The following is a 21,317-nucleotide window of genomic DNA, read 5'->3' on the forward strand; positions in this document are numbered from 1 at the left end:
AGAAATAACTCCTAACTACAGTGTTCATGTTACAGAAAAAGTAAGATCTCAAATTCCAACAGCAAAAGATTATGCTTCAGCAACTGGTGATTCTGAGTTAAAAGAATTCCTTTTACTATTCTGACAGCTTTACTGTTAGTTTGAAATTATATCAAAGTAAATAAGTATGGGAAAAAGAAAAAAAAAAATTATGCTCCAGACCCAGAAGAAAACAGCTGTTAGGAAGGTCAAAGGATATCTTATACAATGAGAATCTGACTATGAGGTCAAAAGTATGATATTCTATAATTTTGTGTGAATAATGAAATCTTAAGTCTGAGTAAGTTCTGTTGCTTTAAGTGCACTATGAGTAAAAAGAAAAAACTGTGAAGTAAAGATACCGTTAAAATATACAGCAGAACAAATGTAAACAACACATTCTTCTCGCAGTTTACTGCTCTGAGAATCTCTAAAATATAAGAATACTACACTTATTTTACCTTCAGTTTCAGACTTTGTACCTCCTCCAGATTCTCCAAATGGATTTGTACGCCTGAAAAGTATTTTAAAAAATTATGATCCAGTGGTCAGTCACCATGAGCCACAGGGAAGCAATCTCAATCACTGAACCCAGAGTTAAAAACTAACAGTCAGAAAACCTTGTACACACATTTTTTAAAAGATCAACAATACCCCTTCCTGTTAAGGAACACTACTGATGACCAACTTACCTGTTACAAAGGCCCCTACCCTCACACTAATGGGCTGAACTCAAGGTTGCTGTATTTCAGAAAATGTAGACAGATAGGATGTGTAGCCACAAACATACAAAAATCAACATCATAATAAACCATGTTGCAAAAGTTCCTGAATTTAAATAAACTAGGACAGAGAAATGGCTGATTTAGCTTCAACTTTAGTTACATGAGAAAAATGCCAGGAATTTCCTTGGATTGTGGGGGGAAAAAAAAACCTTTTAGGTCCTCTAAGTAAGTGACGCAAATTAACTACAATAATTTGAACATTTTCTAGTATTAGACCTGATTTCTCAAGGCACCATAACAAAATGCAAGAAGAACAGCTAACCAGAGATGGAAGCAACTTCCTCCCTAATTGTGCTTGAGTCATGACACACCCACAATAAAGGAAGAAAAGTACAATCCAAAGTAGGATTTATAAGTAAACAGAGAGCTAAGTGGTTCTAAGATAACACTGGCTTTCAGATAACATGAAATTTATCTCCCTAAATATGTATCTGACCTATTATATCAAATGCTAAGTATATTCCTATGATCAAATGTAAATTATTCTTTCTTTGCCTCAGTCATGTACACCCAGTTACTATATTATCAATTTATTAAGTGTCCAACCTACTTAATAAATGATTTGCCTTAAGCCATATTTCCCTCGTCCATAATCAAAGATAAGTTTTAACTACTTTGATAAGGATTTATCATTATATAAATAAAGATAATTCATTAATAATTCATAGCATGACAATGTCTTAGTACCTTGCTGGAAATTTCTTATTCTAACACAAGATAACATTTTCCAATAAACCTATGGCACATATATATTACTCTCATACATTAAAATATTGTCATGATATCAACTGTATTGTCACAGGACTGTCACCTTTATTCTGTAATTTTAAGAGTAAATACCTTAGAAGTAGATCTGATAAACCATTCAGAATTGAATATTTCTAAAACTAAATTATCTGAACTCATTTAACTGAGGCAAAAACACAGAAAAGCCTTCATGATTCCTTTTCAACTATCAAAATTCTGTTAGGTAATTACAGAAAGAAAAACATAGCTGATGCACAAGATATGTGAGAGATGGCTCTCAACTATAGAACTGGACTCATAAGCCTTACAGCTTTACAGACCTATCACCCACCTGCCTCCCTGGCCAGAGGCTTTTGCCTGGCCAGACTGATCTTCACACACAGGAGAAATGATGTCAAACTGTATTGGGGTATCTGGGGCAACAAGAGAATCTAGAGAGAGGGCAGCCAAATTTGTGGTCTCAGATCCTAAGGATCCTGAACTGCTGGTTCGAGCTGTGGGTGGCCGAGATTGTCTAAGCAGAGAAGAAAACAAGAAGGCATTGCATTTAGTTTTTTCTTGGAAATTAAACACTGAAACCATGAGAAAAAAAAATAATTTTATAAAGCGATGAGAAGAACAAATTTTAATAAATACAACCCCAAATCACAGCTACTTGATCAAAAGATTTCCTTCCAATTACTAAATTCAGAAAAATAAATCATTTTAACCTAGGGATAAACACTAAGGAAATTTGGAATCCTTATTTATTTAGTGCTCTTGCTGGTGAATTCACCAATTTGAAAGTACATTTTCTAGAACTATTTTGTACTAATGTAACTAGCACTGCTAAAATCCAAGTGTTTGCTAACACTTTCAATAGCCCATATAGTTCTTTTTAAATAACCCATAGTCCGGTAACTCACCCTGCCGGCCTCAGGCTCTCGTGCCTCTGCTGGAAAGATGGGGAAGGAGTGACAGCTTCCAAAGCTGACTGATTTACTCGTGCAGCAATTTCCTATTTTTTTTTTAAAAGGACTAATTAGTAAAGCAAGAAAACCAACAGTTTAAATATAACTCTGAATTCTCAGAGTGGTCTTAAGTTATACTTAAATTGTAAACTTAAATTGTACTTTTGTAAAAGTTACTAAAGTAGTTCCACATTTTCTATCCTTAGTATTGAGATACATAATTAACTTCACAACATTATAACTTAAGTTTCCTCTTTCTTCCTATAAATCTAAGGGAAAAGCCTGATTTTTTTCTACTAGTATGCTATGCTAAGTCACTTCAGTCGTGTCCGACTCTGTGCGACCCCATAGATGGCAGCCCACCAGGCTCCCCTGTCCCTGGGATTCTCCAGGCAAGAACACTGGAGTGGGTTGCCATTTCCTTCTCCAATGCATGGAAGTGAAAAGTGAAAGTGAAGTCGCTCAGTTGGGTCCAACTCTTAGCGACCCCATGGATTGCAGCCTAACAGGCTCCTCCGTCCACGGGATTTTCCAAGCAAGAGTACTGGAGTGGGGTGCCATTGCCTTCTCCTTCTACTAGTATACATAATAGGAAATATTGTTTTTTCTTTAAATTTTAACTCCCAGATTTTTTAGATTAAGGTTTGTATTGCTAGCACCTGGTACAGTGCCTAGCATATGTGCACTCAAACTTGCTAAGTATAGAAATTTAAAAGGAGTAAGAAATAATCAAAAATATTAAGTATATGACTATGATGCTGAAGTTTACATAATTTTACAGAATGTATTTATGCTCAGAAATATCTGTGTATTTACTGATAAAGTTAATATGGATATTTTTAGGCCAGATTTGAAAAAAGTTTCCATAAGAAATATTTTAAAACTTATTAAATAATTTAAAACTTATTTAAAACTCAAGCTAAATAAAACAGTATGTACACTAGAAAAAATAATCACAAAACATTTTTGCACTTCTGTGTCTTATAGTTAGGCAAAAATTAATGAGAGAAGAAATATTTAATCACTTTGTGACAGTGTGAAGACACATGTCTTCATACTGTCACAAAGTGATTAAATATTTCTTCTCTCATTAATATAAATAATTCTGGATAATGTCAAAAATATTAAAACTTTGACTTCTGATAAAAGTACAATAAGTCTGAATTATTCAAATCCAAACTCTGTATTCACTTTATATTCCCTAGATATTAACAAGTCATCTAATTTGCATTTTAATTTTTTGTTGTTTCCAAGGGACATAACAGAAAGAAAAATCTAGATTGGCAGGAGATTAAGTTAGTGAAAGCAAAAGACTCCTCTACAGTTAGCACTGATTTTCTTAAATTCATAAGATCATTATAAAACATTCAGGAGCAAGTTAAAAGATTACAGAACTTGAGAAAATGTAATAAAAGCCATATAAGCCACCAAAATACTAAATTTTGCCAGATCTGGATACCATAAAATAAAAATATTACCTCTGGGTTTTCACTTAAATATATTTGTTTAGATATGTTATTTATTGTACAGATCCACTGCAAGAGAAAAAAATAGAAAAATATGATTAGTATTTTTTTCTACAGTGCTTCCCTTCTAAAAGAGAGTATTCAATATTTAACTAACATAGAAGTTTTAGTAGAAGTAACATATAGCCTTTCTTATAAGATACCTTCCTATATACAAAAGCATATATATGTATAATACTTGAAGGTATAACAGAACACTGAAGAGATTTGTTATTTTTAAATCCCACATTTATTTCATTAAAAATATAGCCATCATATTAAATTATAATTTAATAGTCTGTATTTATCTTTATAATATCACATCCTCCTCTACTGCTGCTGCTACTGCTAAGTCGCTTCAGTCGTGTCCGACTCTGTGCAACCCCCATAGACGGCAGCCAATCAGGCTCCCCCATCCCCAGGATTCTCACATCCTCCTCTAATCCCGAGCAAATAAAACAGTCTGAACTCAGATATCATGATTAATACCAATGTAAAAAAAGTTAAGAGCTAAATATATTCCTTGTGAATGTATTTTACCTACTTCCCTTTCAGGTTTATAAATAACACAGAAAACACTCGCTGCCCCACATCCTCTGCTTCACTCTCAAGGATTCTGGTGCCAGAGGAGCCTCACAAAACTAACCTAATATTTATTGTGTTTGGTAAAAACCCTGCAAAGAGCAGACATATATCTGTATTCCTCAGAGACCAAAAGCAGGTTTTAATACCTACTCTTTTCTGTAAGAAGTAAATAAAAGTTGATCTCTACGTAATTTCCAACATTGTCTTCTACCAAGACAATTATATAATACCAGATAAAATGGCTCATTATCAACTTAAGAGTATATTTTCATTGAAGATTTCTCAAGACACAGTTTTTCAACTGTCAGTTCTTAGTAGTAACTTACCTTCCATATTTGGTGTACTACAAGTAAAAGTGGAGCCAAAAACAAAAGAGTCGTGAGGAAGAATAAACACTCCCAAATTTTTGTTTTTCTTTCTTTCATTTCCCCAAGGTTTTAAACTTTAGTTGCTTACTGCCATGCTACATCTGCTGCTACTATGTTCTTAATGCAGCAAATACTGTCTCAGAAGGTTGGTAAGAGAAGGGAATAAACTCAACTCTAGCCTCATGATACTAACAGCCTGCCAGAAAGCAGCAGTCACAAGGCTATTTCTGAATCTGAGCTTCTAAAAGGAGAGCAAGCAGTGATCTCTAAGCTCTCTACTTATAGGTCCACTTATAAAATTCCATGTGAAACTTAAGAATGTTGCTTGAGGGACAACTGACTTTTATGAAAAAATTAGCCACGATTTCCCAAATTTCTAAAATGAACACATCAATATATCTTGTCATCAGAAAAACAGCTTAAGGTGATGATAAAGAAATTAAATATGAATAGATAAAATTTTACCTCTTCATGGTCTTTTTTACTCTCTGCTTGCAAAATTGAAGACCTGAAACAAACAAACAAACAAACAAACAAAAGTCTGACACTCAACTTTTTTCTAAAGTACTTTTAACATGAATGAGAAATTTTTACCTTTAAAGATACACATAAAACCAATCAGTATCAAAAAACAAAACACAACAGAAAACATGTAACCAAGAAGACTAACTACCAGAGGTATCAGGACTTAGATTTTACCAACTCTTCACTTTGTCTATCTATGCCAAGATGTACCAAAAAAGAAATGTGCTGGTTTTCAGAAGGCAGACTATAGAAAAGGACACTGACACTAAGACAATGCATTTCAACTTTCTGACACTGACCACATATTATTTCAAATATAAATCAGTCATCTTAATAGAAAACACTAATTTTACCTCATTATTTACTATTTTTCCTTGAATATTGTTAAGTAAAACTTTTCAATATATTAATCACTAACATAAGGAGATGTAGGTTTATATTTTCTTCTTTTTTTTTGGAGAGTACAATATTGTGTTGGCCTCCGCCATGTATCAACATAAATCAGCCTCAGATATACATATGTCCCCTCCCTCCTGTACCTCCCTCCCATCTTCCACCATCCCATCCCTCTAGATCGTCACAGAGCACTGGGTTGAGCTCCCTGTGTCACAAATTCCTACTGGCTATCTATTTTACATATGGTAATGTATATGTTATTTAACTTATATGCAGAGTACATCATGAGAAATGCTGGGCTGGATGAAGCACAAACTGGAATCAAGATTGCCGGGAGAAATATCAATAACCTCAGATATGCAGATGACACCACCCTTATGGCAGAAAGTGAAGAAGAACTAAAGAGCCTCTTGACGAAAGTGAAAGAGGAGAGTGAAAAAGTTGGCTTAAAGCTCAACATTCAGAAAACTAAGCTCATGGCATCCGGTCCCATCACTTCATGGCAAATAGATGGGGAAACAGTGGCTGACTTTTATTTTTCTGGGCTCCAAAATCACTGCGGATGGTGAGTGCAGCCATGAAATTAAAAGACGCTTACTCCTTGGAAGGAAAGTTATGACCAACCCAGCTAGCATATTCAAAAGCAGAGACATTTCTTTGCCAACAAAGGTTCGTCTAGTCAAGGCTATGGTTTTTCCTGTGGTCATGTATGGATGTGAGAGTTGGACTGTGAAGAAGGCTGAGCGCCAAAGAATTGATGCTTTTGAACTGTGGTGTTGGAGAAGACTCTTGAGAGTCCCTTGGACTGCAAGGAGATCCAACCAGTCCATTCTGAAGGAGATCAGCCCTGGGATTTCTTTGGAAGGAATGATGCTAAAGCTGAAACTCCAGTACTTTGGCCACCTCATGCGAAGAGTTGACTCATTGGAAAAGACTCTGATGCTGGGAGGGATTGGGGGCAAGAGGAGAAGGGGACGACAGAGGATGAGATGGCTGGATGGCATCACTGACTTGATGGACGTGAGTCTGAGTGAACTCCGGGAGTTGGTGATGGACAGGGAAGCCTGGCGTGCTGCGGTTCATGGGGTCGCAAAGAGTCAGACACGACTGAGCGACTGAACTGAACTGAGCTGAATGTGTTCCCACGCTATTCTCGCAATTCATGCCACCCTCTCCTTCCCCCACTGTGTCCACAAGTCTGTTCTCTATGTTGCATTGCCATTGCTGCCCTGCAGGTTCACCAGTACCATCTTTCTATATTCCACATGCATGCATTAATATACAATATTTGTCTTTCTCTTTCTGGCTTACCTCACTCTGTATTATAGGTGCTAGGTTCATCTATAGAGGTTAATATTTTAAGAGTTAGGAAAAAAAATTGTTTTTGCTAATTTTGCATCACACTGGGAATATGAAATGGGAAATCATGTTAAGCATTAGCAGAAAACTGAAAATATAAAAATGTAAATACATCCAGTAACATTAACAGTTTGGTAATTTGGACAAATGAACACAGGGACTCCCAACATCTACTGTCATAAGTGGCACACAGTGATTGACATCCATTATATTTACAGAAGGACCATGAAATAAACATTCAGTATTTTCTTAGCTATTTAAAAAATGTACTTAGAATAAAATATAAAAACTGTAAAGCAATAACCAAAAAGTTAATTGTTGCTTCTGGTTAGTGAGGTTATAACTTTTTTTAATACTCTCTTTTATATTTTTTCTGTGCTTCTCAAAAATTTGTTTTAAAAGCTATTATATGGAATTCCTGTTTAATGCAAAGGTAATAGAAGTTTTTAACATGGCATATAAACATTAATGGCCTAAATAATTAATATGATCAGAAATACATGATTAACAGTTTAAAATATTATTGTTAGCACCTACTACACACTGGGCACGTTACATATGTTAGATTTCTAGTCTTCATAACAATTTATAAAATAGAAATGAAGATCCTCCCTCCCCCCATTTTACAAGTAGAAAAATGAAGCTCAGAGAGGTTAGGTAACTTGTCTAAGACTATAAAGTAGCTGGTGGATCCAGAATTCAAACTTTCTGACCCCATGTTGAAACTCTTTATACTAACTTGTGCTGCCTTCCCGACACCATGCTGGACTTTCGCTGACCAATCTTTTAACATGAAATCACACGTCTTTACCGCATAAACTTGCTTTGACAGCCTCAAAATATTAAGACATCATTTATGCAAGTCAAAAAGGAAAATTCAACTAATTTCTACAAAATTAAAAAGAAAATTATCCTAATACATAATAATTCTAAAAGATCTACACAATGTCCAAATGCAAAGGAATTATCCTACATTTCAGTAGTTTAAGATATGACAGTTTTTTTTTTAATAGTAGAGAAATATACTAACTTTTTGCCATCAAAAGAAGTGATCTGAAAACAGTACCGCCTGTCTTCACAGTCCACAGCCATTACTGAGCAGTTGTCTATGTCCATGGCCAGGCCTCCTGCTACGTCCCCACGGGCCTGACTCATTAGGTTTCCACCCTGCGTGAAGTAAAACTGTCTGTCCCAGGTAGATGACACCAAGCCTGTTTTACTAAATGAAGAAAGTACATTTATTCTTTAATAACAAGCCAGGTAAAAAGGCACCAAGGTGCCTAAAAAACATAAACATCAGTTTTTCAGTCATTAATTCATATATGCTGACCCCCTTGCATGAGTGTGCATGTATATATTTCCAAAACAAGATCGGAAATGATCAAATTATAGCTATTATAATGATGCTCCATAAAATATAGTCCAACATTCACGGAAATAAATTCAAAACAAAAGAATTTATTTTACTTCGAGGGTTAACTTGCATTATCCTTTCTTCTGGTAAAAACTAACATTTGACTTGATGGTGTGATTACATATATTTTAAATTATGATAATTATCATAACATTCACTTGTTATGCCATTTATTTAAACTCTAATTGGTTTTACTGTTTAAAATAATTCTAAATCATTTGATAAAAATCTAAATAGAATTTTACTTTTGAAAATTACTCATGTACCTAATTTGTCAAAAAGTTGACATAAATACTAATTGTGGTATTAGTAAAAAGATTCTATATTTAGTAAAATCAAAACAATTTGGAGATATCAATTATACATTATATTGACTTGTTATTGCCTTAACTGATACACAATATATGAAAATAACAATAGTTTTCTTACTTCCTAGCATTAAGGTACCCAGCCTTTCGGGTTAAGTTTCGATGAACAGGAAATTTTGTGGGATCTGGGTCAGGCATGTATAAAGGGTCACTGGCTACTTCCAAGTCCTCTATTGTCTGCTGCATGGTCTCTACATCACTGTCCATTTCCCTGCGAACACTAACAGAGAGAACAGATTATTTACTACCAACCACAACAAAGAACACCTCACCAATCTCAATTATCTGTATATTTGTTCTGTATGTTTTCCTAAAGAACAGCAGTAGCGTGGCTGATTAAAGTAGCATGCTTATAGCAGCTTTACATTTTGAAACTTTAGATATTTTGAAAACAATACAAAATTCCAAAGCTAGTGAATCCACACCGAATGACTCACTTTGGAGGAATTTTCAAACTGCTCTGTCCTGTGCCTTTAAACAGTAATCATTTTCATCTGTCTCCATATCACAGTTTAACCACATGACTGCTAGGATTTTGAAGCTGATTAGAACTGCTTTTTCTCTCTTTAAACTTTCATGGCTTGGAAAAGCAAGATTTATTTAATAATCTCCCATCCATACTCTACAATTCAGATAACTGTGAAGATAATTCATTTATGGATAATTACTATTAGGTGCCTGTTATATTCAGACACAAAATCTAGTTTCAAATCAATAAGAATACCATCCGATTTGACACTGTTATGAAATTCAGAGTTCAAATGCTGTGGAAAAGATGGTGAGAAAACCAAGAAGCATCCACAAGCCACTCAAGAAACACTCCCATGGCAGGGAAAACAGCCCATCTGAAATTAAGTGCTAAATATTTTTAGATTATGGTATTTAGCTGTTAGCTTATTCTCATAACTTCATTTTCAGTTTTAAGGAAGAAAATACTTACTTCTGTACACTTGTTCCAATATTAGTTAAGAATTCTTCCAGTTGGTCATTGAGATTTTCAGAACCCATCTTAAAGAAACTTATCTGGGGCAAGAGGGTGTGGGAGTGGGAAGGTTAACAACAGAAACATACACACACAAACAAAATACTTAGAGTGAATCATATACACAATCGCCAAGATACACAGGTAAGTAAAAAGCGCTATTCCCATTTGTGTAAAAATAGGTTGCAGTTTACAGTGATTTTTACTGAGCATAGAGTCACTGAAAAGACTACACTTAAATTTCACCATGCATCCTCTTATACAGTAACACATACATATGGTAAGTAAGTTTTTAAAATCAGAAAAGGTATTTTCAAACATTTCAAGTAAGTCACACAGATAAATATTTCATGTTTACTACAAAGGTAAGTAAGTTTTATATCAGAGGAATAATAAGCACTCATTTTCAAAGGAATATTCAAATTTCATAAACTCTTCCTTTTAGGGCACTGCCATTTTGTCTTATGTTACTCAAACTTAATTTTCTAGCCTCCTTCCTGATGTACCACTCTTGGAATACTTAGGAGTTTATCCAGTTTAACTCAGGAGGTATGCAAGGAACATGACACAAACTCAAGCATGTCCATTCTCTTTCAGATTTATTATAAAACAAGAGTGACTGGAAGCTTGAGCAATAGGAGTAGCTCCGGAGTTCCTTTAGCTTTCTGTTCCCTGTACTCAGCTGAGATGGACAAGGTCTAAATCCAAGGTAAGTGTGTTTAATTTACCCTAAAATATCTGAAATCTTCATTTGCAAGGAAAACCCTTCTAACTGCCTTAAGCTAGCACACTGACGACATTTTAAAAAATGCTCGAAAACCAGACAAAAATGAGTATTCTGACCTTAGTTTGTAATATCTTTACATTTAACATAAAAATCAAACTTAAAAGAAAGTTCTTAGGACAGTTACAAACCAAAACACAGTACATTATTCACCTGAGCTTGCATATACCCAAGTAGAGGTTCCAACAATGCTATTTTCTTTTTGTACTGAAGAGTATTTAACGCACAAAAGTAATGCATCATGGTTTGATGTTGTTTTTTTCTGGAAGTGTAGACATCTTCTGTTACTTCATACTTCACCTTTGAGTGAAAAGATTAAAAATACAATTATTTATTTGATTTTAAGTTAGCTTTAGTGGTGGCCAAGGGGAAGAGACTATCCAAGGAAAAAAGTGCATTGTCAGCAATCGTACATAGCTTTCTTATTTTCTGAGATAAAAATCCTGCAGAATATTGGATAAGATAGTTTTCCTGTTTTACTGTCAACCATTTTCTTTTTAAAATGCACATTAAAAGCAGAATTCTGCAAATAACTGAGAATGGTATAGTGACTGAACTAAAGCCTGGAGGAAAAGCAAACAACAGTCTGGGTTTAGCTTAGCCATTAATCTTTGACCTTTTTGAGTTCACAGCATACCATTCTCCTCCTAGTTCTCTGGTTCTCTCCCTACTGTGCCTCTTTTCTTATATTTGTTTTCCTTCACCCACACTTAAACCATGTCCCTTGTTGTACTCAGATGACAAATACTCATTGAGCACCTGTTACATAATACATTCTGTCTCTTTTCCTGCTTTCCTTAGAATACCAAATCAAGTACCAAGAATATTCCAATACACCAATGACTCCCCAGCTTTTATCTCCTGCCCCTCATTCTCTCAGTTGTCAGACGAAGCAGATCTCCAGGGGGGTTCTTTATGTGTGTGTGCTAAAAACATATACAACTGAAGACAGTACGCTCCCTATAAAACTTGCTCCTCTACTTAGCTCTCTTAATTTTTCCTGGATCCATCCCATCATCCAAGAATTTTAGGACTCATTTTTTGTTCCTCCTCCTACCATAAGTCTTGTCAATTCTACTTACGAAGTATCTCTGAAAAGTATTCCTTCCTCTCCACTTTCAATAGCAACCTTATCTGAGGCTCTTCTAATACCTTTGCAAACTATTCCAGTACCTTTTCATTGGATTCCCTCTAGCTTTGTCCCCTTCATATTTCCATTAGTATTTTTTAAGTCAATTGCATGCTGTTACTCATTTAAAATCCTTTGGTGGCTGCCTACTCTCGATAACACATATTTCAGTCATTAACATAGTAACCTGGCCCCAAACTACTTTCTTGCAGTTTAGTCATACCTCCTCCCAGTACAGCCTGTGCTCCAGATGCACTGAAATGATTACCTTTCCATTATCATAATTATTGCAAAAAATGATAATAATTGCTAAAAGTCAGGTAATCTGTATGCATTCTTTCATCTTCACCACTACTGAGTTTTTTGAGAGGGAAATTTTGAAACCGGGTCTCCCGCATCGTAGGCAGATGCTTTACTGTCTGAGCCACCAGGGAAGTCCAACCAGTGTATGACCTCGGGCAAATGAGCCACAGAGCTGAGATCAGTCCCCAAGTAGTGTGACTCCAGAGCCAGTGCTCTTAACTTTTACACTCTCCAGGCTCTACCATGTGCTTCTGCAGAGGCTGTTTTTCTTCCAGAAATGCCCTCTTCCCTAACCCCAAACCACTGATATCTGCTCATCTTCAGTGCAAATGGCACCTCCTAAAAGTATAACCTTTCCCAACTTACCAATCAAAAGATATGCTGCCCTGTCTGTGCTCTCCCAGCATTTTGTTAAGACTTCTTTACTGCACTTAACCCCGTGTTGATCCCTGTATTCTGGCAGCTGCTCTAGCCACCTGCATGTGCTGGGGGGGCACAGTGACCACTCGTGGGAATCCACAGTTGTGCATGATTGACAGCGTAGCAGCCACTGTGACACAGAAAGGGGGTAGTTCTCGCACAAAATCAGTACACAGGCTTGCTTTCTTTGACTACTCGATTTTGTGCAGATATTAATAAAATATGTACATTTTAAGATCTACATTTGTTTGTTATTTTGACACAAAGAAGTAATTAAAGACTCTGAGGATGAATTTTATTTTACATTGCCTCTGGCTTCACACAGGAAGCCTTTAATAAGTGTGGGTTATCCACTCACTGAAGACAGAAGTGGAGCCTGTTCACACTGTTTCCCCACAGTCACTAATATGTAGTAGGTGCTCAACAAATTTTTCAAGTAAATTAGTGGAAATATTTTTTAAAAATTGCCTGTAACAGCCAGAGGCAATGTAAAATAAAATTCATCCTCAGAGTCTTTAATTACTTCTTTGTGTCAAAATAACAAACAAATGTAGATCTTAAAATGTACATATTTTATTAATATCTGCACAAAATCGAGTAGTCAAAGAAAGCAAGCCTGTGTACTGATTTTGTGCGAGAACTACCCCCTTTCTGTGTCACAGTGGCTGCTACGCTGTCAATCATGCACAACTGTGGATTCCCACGAGTGGTCACTGTGCCCCCCGCAGCACATGCAGGTGAGGCTGCAGATACAATTCCCAGGCACAGAGACCTCACTCACAAATACCTAGTGGAGGCCTACTCATCCATCCATCCATCCATCCATCCACACGTAACATAGACATTCTCTGTAAAGGAGGAGGTCCTCATGGCAGAATTTCATTCAGTTAAGTATGTAACAGTTCAATGTTTCTACCACAGTATCTCAGAACACACTTTTGAATACATATATATAACAAAACAAATGCAATGTGATCAAAATACAAAGAGAAAGGGGGCGATGTTTCACCTGGGCATCAATTACACTTTCGGAATAGGTATGTTTACTTATTAAATTCTATCAACAGAAAAACATTTTGTTTAAAAAGACAACTATTAATTATCTGATAATTAACAGTTAACTGCTACTGCTAAGTCACTTCAGTTGTGTCTAACAGTTAACAGAAAGGCTCTAAAATAACTGCAGGAAAGAATAAACTAAGGGTAATACAGCAAAATGCACGAAGTTACTGTTGGCAACCATTTTTAAACTGGAAAAAGTAGACCATCTAATGAAACAGTTGTTAATTAGGATTTGTTGTTGTTGTTTAGTTACTAAGTTGTGTCTAACTCTTTGTGACCCCATGGACTGTAGCCCACCAGGCTCCTCTGTCCATGGGATTTCCCAGGCAAGAATAACAGAGTAGGTTGCCATTTCCTTTTCAGGGGATCTTTCTGACCCAGTGATGGAACCCACGTCTCCTGCATTGGCACACAGGTTCTTAACCACTGAGCCACCAGGGAAGCCCATTAACTGTGATACTGAAGGAGGAATATGTACCAAACCTTGTCATTTTCTCTCTTTTTGGACAATCTGCTATATCTGTTAATTGCAGCATCATGATCTGGAAAACAGAAATGACTATTAACAACAATGCAATAATATTTAGCAAAACTTATAAGTCCTCTAATGGGTTTCACATGTGCATCTTTCAACAGATATACTGAAGCAAAATAAGAATTCTCTACTATGTGATTAATGAACCCTTATGTTCCTCACAGCCACACAAAAACACCCTAAAGTATGTTTCTATTTATTAAATTGGTAAAAACATTTAATTTCAAGGAAACAGTAGTCTACTAAAAATTTTTTTAAAGTATTTTTAGTACAAAAACAGCAAATACTCATTAAAGAAAATGTGAAATATACAGGAAAATAAGGAAGGAAAAATATATACCACCTTCTCAGGTATCATAATGGTAACAAACCACAAGATTTAACTTCCTTTAAAATTTTTCTTCTAGGACAAACAGTGCAACTTAAATAACAATAGATTTAATAATATTCACTTAAGTTTTTAATTAGATTCATTTCTCTTCGATTATTACATAAAATCTAGCTACAGGTTTGTGTTGATAAATGCATCATTTGCATCATTGTAAGAAATAACTGTACAAAGTAATCAGAGCTTACCGTTACTAGCAATCTGAAACACTTCCTTTAATGTCAATATTTCTGGAAAAGTTCAAGAATAATTTAAGTTTAGCATATTTATGAACTATCTTAAATTATGTTTAGAAATTTAAGCTACAATTAAAACTCCAAGTAATATTTCAAACTTCAACATTTAAAGTGAAAAAGTTACTGTGTTTCAACTAGCCCTAGGGAACATTTACTTTCATTAGCAACTGTTACACCACCAGAATGGAGAAGGCAATGGCACCCCACTCCAGTACTCTTGCCTGGAAAATGGGCTGCTGTCTATGGGCTCACACAGAGTCGGACACGACTGAAGTGACTTAGCAGCACACCACCAGAAATTGTACTTGCCACAAATTATGACAGAAAAATAAATTTTAAAACTACTGCAAATTCTCAAATATACAAATATCCTGATTTAGTACCAGAATTCAACTTACTGATCTTCTGATAGTGACTCTAATAAGTTCAAATGCTGAATGAGAAACATTTTATTGACAAGATTTTGATATTCAGTCCCCTTAGACTGAGAAAAGAGGTCTTGTTTCTTGATCTTGGAAAAAATTATTCTTGAAGATTACCAAGACATTTTAATTCCATCTCTAAAATACATCTGTCTTTATTCCATGTATCATTAAATACTTTATCATCACTGATACATTAGCTCAATATTTTTATTCTATCTATGTATTGTGTAGATAAGTCTGTATGACTGTCTGAGATTGTAAATTGTAAGAAAGCAAAGCTAAGTCTATAAAGCTCTCATTTTATCACCTGATAATATGCAATGGGGGGGGGGGGAACCCACCACAAGCTACTGAGACATGAGGTGTTAGACGGGCCAGCCCCCATACCTCCCATCACTCCAACCCACCCACAGAGCTCATCTCCTATGCCACTGTCCCAGCTGAGGCCTTGGTCACACCTAAGTGCACACTCACAACTTCCGGGTCCATTCTCCTAGCATCAAATCCATCCTCCAAAAACAGTTAGAATAGGTCCACTTCTTAAAGACCTCTATTGTCTTCTCTTTACTTATAAGCTCAAGTCCAGCATCTTTGGCATGATCTGATCTATTTCTAGAGGTATCTCCCACCATGCCTCAACACATCCAACACTGCAGCCACACTGAATTTCTCAAAGCAAGCCATGTATTTCTACAACCCCTAACTTTGTGCTTTCTGGTCCCTCTCATCAAACAATGACTCTCTTCTCTTGGCAAATTCTTCATTGTTCAATGCTCATGTCACATCTGTGGTGAAGCCTTCCTGATACCTTCCTCTGAGCCAGCCTTCACTGCACCATGCTCATCCCAAATTACAAGAGACAGAGTACCATAATTATGTTTACCCATCTCCTTCTCTGAGCTTTTTCAAGGGAAGTGGCATCTTAGTCATATCAGTACTCCTCAGTATATAGCTTAACATCTAGCAGGAGCCCCTATAAATATTTAACAACTGAAGTAAAGGTGATACTTGCTACAGTCAGAAATGGGTAAGGTATACAGTGATAAACATTTTATAAGCAGTGATCTTCTGACAGCTAATGCAAGTAAACATAAGCTTAGTTCAGTACCTTTCAGATCTCTTTCTTTAAACTGGGTAATGGGGAACATCATGGCATCAGCAAGCTGTGTTGAAAGTACCGCGTGACAAGAGCTAAGCTGGTAAAAGAAAGATCAAAAAACCCAAATAACTAAAAAGAGACAATCAACCAGCATTATGGAAATTACATAAAATCTAGTAAGAAGGTGTTGATACAGGGACTTCTATGGCATCCAGCAGTTTAGAGTCTGCACTTCCACTACAAGGGTCACAGGTTTGATACCTGGTTGGGGAACTAAGATCCCACTTGCTCTGTAGTGGAAGCGTAGTTAAAAAAAAAGATGTTGATAACATTTACATAAGGGAACACGAACATCACATAATTTTGTGACAGTCAAAAAAATTCCATTTAAAACTCTCAGAAGAAAACATGTGATAATCTTGGATTTAGCAATGGTTACTAAGATATGACACAAAAGCACACGCAACCACAGAAAATAGAAACTGGACTTCATCAGAATTAACTTTTATGCATCAAAGGATACTATCAAGAACACAAAAAAAAACAACCCACAGAATAGCAGCAAATATTTACCAGTCACATATCTGATAAGGAACATGTATTCTTTAGAATGAGGAACTCCTAAATATAGTACTAAAACAAAACCCAATTAAAAAACAGGCAGGGAATTCCCTGGCAGTCCTGTGATTAGTTAACAGCTTAACTCTTCTCTCCCTGCCTACATCAAACAACACAATGAAAGGCTGAATGTTACATGAGAGTAAAGAGAGCACAATTATACACTTATTCCTTGAAAACAATTTGTTTTAATCATACATATAAAGTGTTATTTTTATAAGACAGTCACCAAGATTTGGAAACAAGGTCCTTCTTTAAATAGTAATCTTTTATAGTTGAGATTTACTCATAAAAATCATAATAAAAGTTCCCAATAAATGCTAAACAACTTGACTAACTTAATTATAAGATCACTTATCCAAGCAAAATAAAGTAAGCATTTACCTCATCTATTACTTTTGAAAATTGCTGCAAAGTAGAACTCATAACTTCATCATCACCCCCCAGTGGAAAACGCTGAAAAGTGAGAAACAGAGATGAAGTAAAGGTCCAATGCTCTATGTCTTTTGTGAGTGGCATTATAATTTTCATTTTTAAATAACTTCAGAAAACTTCAAAAATTTTGAATAAGCTCTAAAAACATCATTTTTATAAAATAGTGTAATTCATAGAATTAGTACACATTAATTGTCTGCTAAGTAACCAATCAACATGATATACAGGAATGCACACCACACTAGGAATTCAGAGATTTAAAATTAGCTCCAGTTCCTCTGCTAGCCAGCTGTGTAAACTTGAGCAAGCCTCAGTTTCTTCATTTGAAAAAAGAGGCAAATCAGATAACCTCTGTCTCTAACATAGTCATTAAAATTAGACATAAGTGCATAATGGAATTTCAATGGCATATCAAAATTACCTTCTATGAGTTCTAAAATGCTTAGAATTACTGAAAAGAAATTCTGTTTATCTATATAGATACTGTATCACTACACATTTTAAATCATATTTTTAAAACTTCCATATACGGTACCTGTTTTTCATATTCTTTTAAAAGTTTTGAAGTCAGGTGTGTTGCTGCACTTAATTCATTCTGGAAAAGATGAACATTCAAATTAACACAATAGTACAGATAAAGAAAAACTTTAATTGAAGATACTACACCACTTTTATTCATCACTTAAATACTGTACGACATGTTCCCTTAAATCACTGGAAAGGGAACTACAACTAAAGCACTTTAAAGGGAGCCTCAAACCATGAAATAGACACCATCAAGGAATTTAGCACTGTTTCAGATGTGTGCTTTTTCTTTCCAGCTAATAAAAACTAATTAGTTAAAGCTAGAAGTAAGCTGTATATAAGGTTATTTAGCAAAATCTTAAGACAGTCTACAGTGTTAACTGATTATCCCTGTTCTCCACATGCTGATAATAGGCCATGAAGCATTTAATAACATACAACCAAAATGTGGTCGACCTAGTCATATGAAGCAACACAGCAACACAGCCATATGAAGGTAATACTTTTTTTTAAAGACTTTTTTCACTGATGAGTATAATGACAAATGTAGTTTTTCTTTTACACATTATGTAGTCAGAAATCAAATTCTTGAGAGACCTATCACTAAGCAAAATAAATAACTATCACAGTAACTTTAAAGTACCTAATGAACATTTGAGTTCAGAAAGAAGAGAAATTAAGGAGAAAAAAAAAAGAAACTGGTGCTCTTAATTAATCCCAAAGAGAGTTTATCATAGGACCCAGGTTGCTGTTAAAGTTTATAGTTAAGGTGCCTAAACACAAGCTCAAATCTTTTGTCTGTTCAACTACAAAATCTAGTTGCCTTCTTTTAAAATTCATCTTCTGTTACCTGGGAGCTATATCTAATCTTTATTACCTTCTAACTAGATAGAGGCTAGCTACTTTCAAGCCCTCTGCTCAAAAAGGGGAAGTATCCCATAAGATTAAAAACATGATTAGAGAAAATACTGGTGACAATATGGGGTTTTTAGTCAAATCTTAGGCAAAGATCACTATCAATGAGTTTCGCTAAGACAGTCCTTACTGTGTTTGGGGAAGAAGAGCAGATGATTCATCACTTTTGTAGTGCTACAAACTAAACACCAGTAATGGAAATGTGAGCTCTGTAATACAAAATACTTAATCTTCATTCACCTATTCAACAAATGTTTATTACTCTGCAACACAGACAGGGCTAAATACCAGTAAATAAGAGACATACTATTTCTGTCCCCATGGGCTTAAAGATTCATTTTATAAATGCACTGAGTCAGCCTTTAGTTCTTTACCTGTGCATCATAAATCCGATGCATAGCCTGATACAACTGGTTCATATAGTTGGAAATAGCTGTGGCATCTTCTTCAAATACACCCAGTAAAGACCTTGTCTGTATAAAATAAAAGCAATAAGTTTATGTTAAGCATTATATAAATCAAGTGGAAATCTTTTTTTTTCCCCTAAAGGAAGGAAAAATCATAGGATACTAGAACTCGTAACAGTTCTGAGTTTTAATCTATTTTCTCTCTTTTGATAGAAATGCCAAGATGTCAGAGTTCCTTATTCTCAATTTCACTTCATTAAAACAGAGAGATTTTCCAACTATGTCACACAAACCTCAGAAGGAGCAACAAAGGTTTATTTTTATAAATTAGAAAGTCTGCAATTAAACTAAGACTAAATCTACAGACTCAGATAAGACTAAATTAACATTACTACATGTACAAATATTTTAAATATCTCTTCTCAGGATAATTTAGTATGATTATTTCTCTTTTTCCAGTCTCTTCTAGTTGTATTGATATCAAACTCCTTCCCACTGCAATCCAAAATCACACCACAGTGCCCCTTTCCATCCCCAACATGGCCTATAAACTGCTAACAAGATTTTTTCTGAGTGAAGACTTTGGGGTTACTTTTTCTTCTTCTTTATACATTTCTATATTGTTAGGCTTTTTTTTTTTTTTTTTTTTTTTTTTGCACAATGAGCATAGGCATGTAAAAATTACCTGCACTTTCAGAGTAAAAACTTGTCAGTCAGTAAATGTTAAGACTGTGAGAGATAAGGAAACAGCATATTAAGGTAAACTATGATCACCTTTTTATATCCCATAGGCAGGCGAACAATTAAATTTCAACAATTATTGAGATAATTACATCTTAAAATCTGAAACAGCAACTTTGTACTTTTATTGTCAGTCAGTTCAGTCGCTCAGTCGTGTTCAACTCTTTGCAACCCAATGGACTGCAGCACGCCAGGCTTTCCTGTCTATCACCAACTTCCAGAACTTGCCCAAACTCATGTCCATGCAGTTGGTGATACCATCCAACCATCTGATCCTCTGTCGTCCCCTTCTCCTTCTGCCTTCAATCTTTCCCAGCATCAGGGTCTACTTTTATTGTACAATTAGTTAATTTACACATTAGCCTTAGAAATTGGTTCTTAAAAACTCAACTTCTTCCTTAGCTTCCTATTTTCAGAAACAGCAGCTAAGTCACTATGATTAAAAAAAAAAAGGCAGCACAAAATCATGTCAGTATATGAATCCAGTTTATCTCAGTCCTGTACTTCCCAATGCCCCAGAGATTTAAAAATGAAAAAAATTTATACACTCTGAAAAGAAACCAAAGTATGCCTCAGAGATTTAAATCTAACAGAATTTTTTTTAGCTCTAGTGCCCTACTCCCATTCCCCAAGTGTTATTTTAATATGTAAAAAAGACAACGTCATGAAATCTCGTTTAGGTAGTTCCATTCCTAAGAAAAATCTGCCACTTAGGTTTTTCTTTTTATCTTCAAAAATTATCATTCTAATTCAAGGAATAAAACATTATGCAAAAACATGTAGTAAACTTAAAAAGATGTTCTTAGCCTCAAACAGGGTTGAAACAGCTTCCCTGTGTTTTTAAGTTCATAATAAAAAGTTCAAAATTGTATAATGACTTTAAAGTTAGCAGCTTACACAAACGCAATCAATATGGTACCATTTCATAGAATCTATGATGACATCCACTATGAGCTGCACCAGTTTTATGGTGGCTCAGACAGTAAAGAACCTGCCTGCAATGCCGGAGACCCAGGTTCGATCCCGAGGTCGGGAAGATCCCCTGAAGTAGGAAATGGCAACCTACTCCAGTATTCTTGCCTGGAGAACTCCATGGACAGAGGAGCCTGATGGGCCACAAGGCCATGGGGTGGACATGACTGAGCAACTGAGCATGCGTGTATAACAAACAAAATAATGTTGGCAATTAAGCTATGAATTGAGATTTTATGTTTTGAAGTTTTTACTTTATATTCATGGGAACAGATCTTTGGCAGAATTTTATATATAACTCTCATATAAACACAAAAAAAG

At 35.3% G+C, this 21,317-nt stretch overlaps 1 protein-coding gene across 1 annotated transcript in view; it reads right to left on the reverse strand.

The window, feature by feature from the left end:
• APPL1 (adaptor protein, phosphotyrosine interacting with PH domain and leucine zipper 1) overlaps positions 1-21,317 on the reverse strand; it is a 34,526-nt gene that overhangs the window by 7,232 nt on the left and 5,977 nt on the right. Inside the window, exons 2-16 of the mRNA XM_006071718.4 lie at positions 19,251-19,349; positions 17,972-18,031; positions 17,386-17,457; positions 16,393-16,480; positions 14,812-14,853; positions 14,184-14,242; positions 10,940-11,086; positions 9,961-10,043; positions 9,082-9,240; positions 8,269-8,457; positions 5,424-5,466; positions 3,979-4,035; positions 2,456-2,547; positions 1,882-2,064; positions 480-532 (exon numbers count right to left, since the gene is read on the reverse strand). Of these exons, the coding sequence (XP_006071780.3) occupies positions 480-532; positions 1,882-2,064; positions 2,456-2,547; positions 3,979-4,035; positions 5,424-5,466; positions 8,269-8,457; positions 9,082-9,240; positions 9,961-10,043; positions 10,940-11,086; positions 14,184-14,242; positions 14,812-14,853; positions 16,393-16,480; positions 17,386-17,457; positions 17,972-18,031; positions 19,251-19,349 (1,426 nt within the window). The remainder of the gene's footprint in view (positions 1-479; positions 533-1,881; positions 2,065-2,455; positions 2,548-3,978; positions 4,036-5,423; positions 5,467-8,268; positions 8,458-9,081; positions 9,241-9,960; positions 10,044-10,939; positions 11,087-14,183; positions 14,243-14,811; positions 14,854-16,392; positions 16,481-17,385; positions 17,458-17,971; positions 18,032-19,250; positions 19,350-21,317) is intronic.

Source organism: Bubalus bubalis, chromosome 21 (assembly GCF_019923935.1).
Source record: "Bubalus bubalis isolate 160015118507 breed Murrah chromosome 21, NDDB_SH_1, whole genome shotgun sequence".
In the NCBI taxonomy this organism is placed as follows: Eukaryota; Metazoa; Chordata; class Mammalia; order Artiodactyla; family Bovidae; genus Bubalus; species Bubalus bubalis.